The sequence below is a fragment of the Mus pahari genome, chromosome 18 (assembly GCF_900095145.1).
Source record: "Mus pahari chromosome 18, PAHARI_EIJ_v1.1, whole genome shotgun sequence".
In the NCBI taxonomy this organism is placed as follows: domain Eukaryota; kingdom Metazoa; phylum Chordata; class Mammalia; order Rodentia; family Muridae; genus Mus; species Mus pahari.
This window is the reverse complement of record NC_034607.1, coordinates 22794249-22799110: the sequence shown is the minus strand read 5'-3', so window position 1 is coordinate 22799110 and position 4862 is coordinate 22794249. Positions and strand designations below refer to the sequence as shown.

General features: G+C 35.6%; 1 protein-coding gene across 1 annotated transcript in view; it reads left to right on the top strand.

The window, feature by feature from the left end:
* Positions 1-4862, top strand: part of LOC110335773 (protection of telomeres protein 1-like) — a 54092-nt gene that overhangs the window by 33626 nt on the left and 15604 nt on the right. Inside the window, exons 11-12 of the mRNA XM_029531162.1 lie at positions 1488-1550; positions 4326-4482. Of these exons, the coding sequence (XP_029387022.1) occupies positions 1488-1550; positions 4326-4482 (220 nt within the window). The remainder of the gene's footprint in view (positions 1-1487; positions 1551-4325; positions 4483-4862) is intronic.

Here is a 4862-nt window from a genome sequence, read left to right as displayed (position 1 = left end):
TTTCCTGGTGTGATGGTGTATCCTGGACTTGCTATGGTATGAGTTTGGTTCTGATGATGCCAAGTAACCTTGGTTTCTGCTGCTTCTGTTCTTATGCTTGCCTCCTGCCATCTGATTATCTCTAGTGCTTGCTGCCCTCAATATATCTGATTGGATCCTGTCCTTCCTATAATCCCAGTTGATTTAGGACTTCTCAGAGTCCAGATTTCTCTGTGATTCTTTGATTGTGGGTTCCTGTGAACCTGAGATTCTGGGTGTGTCTGAGTTCTTGACAGTCAAGCTCCTCTGAGACCCTAAATACTAGTGTGACCCAGCTCCTGTTATCCTGGGATCCTGTTGGCCTCAGATCCTGGGCTTGTTACAGTGTGTAGAAGTGGTGTCTCCTTTGAGGACTGTGGAGTCCACTTTGAGGACTGGTCTGTTTGAAACCAAGGTAAAGCAGAACTGAACAAAAGGAACCTGAGCCTCTGGTCAGGAAAGGCTCTGGTGTCCTTGTTCCTGCTGTCACAGGCCTGTCACTATTAGATTGGAGCAGATGTTGTGTTCCACTCACCAGTGATCCTAAGATTGTATGGGCATTCATCTAGGGACTGTGGGGGGTGTCCGTAGACTCTGTGCCCTAGGTCTAATTATCAGGACCAAATGTTCCTTTATCCTAAGTAACCCATAGTTTTTACTCATGCACTTCTTGTACTCATATGTCATCCATTTTCTCAGAGGTATTTTTGTAGAACTTAATGGAATTGTGTGTTCGGTTTTATATGTACTGAGTTCTGAGATTTATTTGTGATAGAGTGTGTGTCAGTATCTCATCACATTAGGCTGAGTGATACTGAGGAATGAATGAATTTCTAGTTAGAACACCATGTTTCCTTTTAATTGCTTAGAAGGCTTCAGTGCCTATCAAAACATCAAGTGGGTTTAAATATGAGCTTAATTTTAGCCTTTCCATGTACTACTTATTAGTGTACTATGAATTACACACCCTCCATTATTAATTTTTAGTAGTGGTAGAATTATTTTTTAAAAACAAACAAACAAACCAAAACATATCGTAGTATTTATGAAGTACCTTCCTGGTTTTTGTCAACAGTCTAACCATGGGTTGATTTTAAACTCGATGCTTTGTTAGTTTTTCAGTATTTTATCGTACTATCGTTTCTTGAATACTATATCATGAAGCCATTTAGTGTAAATACATTAATGTTCTGTCTTTCATGATCTTATTCAGTACATTAAAGTCTTTACATTTCCCCTTAAAGAAAGGAGAGATGTTGCCTATCAAATTTAGTGACTAACCCTATGTAACTTTGGTTAGGCTTATGTTGAATCTGCAAATAAATTGGGATAAAAAGCCATCGGGGCATTTATTTATCCTTTCTTAAGTATCTCTGGAAATAGTTCTATAGTTTCAGTTCTACATTAAGTTTCTGAATCCTATTTTACAGAACTACCTGTATTATATGATTCCTTTTCTCTTCCTATAGGCTCCGAATCAGACTTAGTTTCCCTGTATGAGGTGGAAAGATGTCAACAACTCTGTGCTACAAGTAAGACCTTTTCCAGTGTAGTCACCGACATGTAAATACCTGTCTGTATATTTCTAAGCCAATCCTGTCATACTCATCAGTGGCAGTAGATCCTCCTGGGGACACTTAGTGTTTGTATTTAGCTTTCATTTCCATGACTCATCCTACAGTGGTTTTGATAGAACTCATACATATAAATTTTTCTATAGTTAATATGTATTTTTAAGTTACATACTATTAAAATTTATAAAATTCATGACATCAGGTGTGTTCTTAGCTTAATGGTATAACTTCTACTCTGACATTAATTTTAATAAAATTATATACTATGTTAACATTATACCTATAAGAAACTCTCTATCCTATTCTCATAAAGTTTAATTAACAGCAATAGTATATATCTTTCAGACCTATCCTTATTATTTCAGTTAAGTTGGTAAAAAGCTTTTTATGTAAAAAAATTGTGATCAAAATTTCATTAAATAGTTCATTAAATATGTATATGCTATGTAGAAGGAGTTTCTCCTGTTGGAGAAAGGAGATGTAAATTTGGAACAGAACACTAAAATCTCCTGTTTTATTGGAATAGAAGATGACTTATTCTCAAGTTTTAGATATTATACAGAAATTCTTGCAGGTTTACCATGCAGGGGTAGTGAGTATACATAGTGCATATACAGATCTTGGCTGATGAAAATATTCTAGGTATCTCTGGAGAAAAAAACAAGATTCCACAGTCAGGATAAGGGAATTATAGATAAGTCAAAAACATCCTGAATTTTTAGAAATTAAACACATTGTTGGCTAATAGAGAATATCAAATCTGGAACATTGTGATAATCATCAGAGCAATGCTAGTGATGGGTCAGAATTCATTGAGAAAAGCCAGAATGTATGAGTTCTGTTTGGTAATGAGGAAATAAAATGGGTTGAGTAGAAAACTATAGGGCAGAATGACTAATAAATGTAAAAATGAAACTAATATAACACCATTTTGCTATCATGATGGTAATTATTGTTTTGATTGTGAATCATGAATCAGTAGGTTTTAAACTACTAGATTCTAAAGGTTTGATAAAGAATAACACATTTACTCTCTGCTAGTTACAAGAGTGACAAATTAGGTCAGAATACAGTTAAGTTGAACATCCTTTAATCAACTGCACCAGTTCTCCATCCCAGAGGAGATGTGTTCTCATAGACTTTTTATTAGATGTATTGAGAAGTACAGTGTCACATATGTAGTCCCTATGCCAAAAATGCATAATCAACATCTCAGAGTGAAAAAGTTCCAGCCACACCTAAATTAATGTATACTTGGCAAAATAAATAGGTGCACTTTTCAAGTCAGTGTCATAAGGCAAACTATAACTAGACTAAAGATAATTTGATGTTAACTTCTAGATACACGAAATATAAATATGCATTGTTTAGGATTAGAGCAGAAAGTCAAAAGACATTTGGAGAGAGCTAAGTATTTGGTAATCCCATAACAGCGTAAATTAAGTCTGTGTTAATTATTTGAAACAAGCACTGTAACAATGTGAAGGAAATAAATTGTTTTCATGAAATACTGATGTGTTTCAGGGGATCAGGACATAGTTTTCTGGAGGCTGTTCCCAGTAATGTAGTAATGCCTGGTTCAGTGGGAGACAGAGATAAAGGTACACCCAAAACATAGATTAATGTGCCAGTGTAAAATTATTGGTGAATTGTTTTAAAGTGTATTCAGGAGGTCTTTACATTATCACAGCTTTTCTTGAAGTTTGAAAGTAATAGAAAGTGTAAAACTTCTAACATATTACCCTAGAATGTGAAGTGAAGCAAGTATTTCATTTTATTTTAGATTTGTCAGGTGTGCCCAGCCGGGCATTTCACTGTAAGTGCTCAGCCATTTACAACGCAAAGGAGATGTGTGTGAGGGTTTTGTTGCATTAAAGCTGTAAACAGAACATACTTACCTGGATGTCTGAACCTTGCTTGGCTAAGCTTAAATTCTGTTTTCTAGAAGAGGGAAGTGTCACCCTAGAATATTCAGAAGGCTGCCTACTTAACACCTGCATCACTCAGCTATTTAGCGTAAACTCATTCCACCCACTTGAAACCTTGAAGGTTTCTTTCCCAGTCATTTGCTCTGTTCTTATGTTTCTCTGCTGTTGTGGTTCTAAGTTCTTCCCCACCTTCCACATTCCCCAGTCATCTCCCCTTTCTACCTACAAAGTAAATCCCTTTTCTTTCAAACTCTGTGCCTCACTGTGACAATTGGGTTCCCCTAGTGACCCTTTGCATTCTCAGGTTCTAACTCCTGAAAAAAGGAAAGTTCAATACAGTCTTGAGTTGAAATACCCAGGTCAAGAGCCCATGTGACACCTGATGTTTAACAAATGTGTTTTGTCAACATCTCTTAATCAAATTCCAGTTAGAAAGTAAGCTCTTGTCTGGCACAGGTTGTCTAAGAGATTGGCATTTTTTTTATACAGGTGTCAATTCATTTTCTTGCTGAAGTAAACACCACTGTTTTCCCTGTTAGAATTTCCTGAGAATTTCCACTAGTCTCATATAGAAATACTTATATACCCATTATATAATTAAAATATCCCTCAGTAACTCGGCACCAGGGTACCTGTTATGTTCTTGCTTTTGTGTTCATGGGCCTAGATGCACATCGGGAAATATTGTTATGATACCTGAGATAAATTTGATTTAATGGTATATATTTGCTTTATGGAAATTCATGCTGAATACCTAAGACCCCATTCTTTATTTACTCTGACTTAATGTAACAATTTTTTACAGCACTTATAGGTTACCACTATTTAGAGAAGACATCGTTGTGTGACATTTTAAAGCAAAGAGCTCCTCAACAATATCGAATCAGAGCAAAACTAAGATCATACAAGCCCAGAAGACTTCTTCAGTCTGTTAAACTTTTTTGTCCTAAATGCCATTTATTGTAAGTATTTTCTAAAATTAATTTTCTAAAATTAAAAAAAGTATTTTCATGTCATATTGTTTGTATATTTGTATACCTATATGTATGTGTGTATTTGTGTCTGTGTGTGGTTTTAAGTCCTGAGAAATGAATAAATTATGGTTTAATTTATAGTATTTTTAAATATTGCTAATGAAAAGGAAAATTCTTAAATCCTTTTGAGTTCTCCAGTCAGAATGGCTAAGATTAAAAATTCAGGTGACAGCAGATGCTGGCAAGGATGTAGAGAAAGAGGAACACTCCTCCATTGCTGGTGGGATTGCAAACTTGTACAACCACTGTACAAGTCTGGAAATCAGTCTGGCGGTTCCTCAGAAAATTGGACATAGTACTACCGGAGG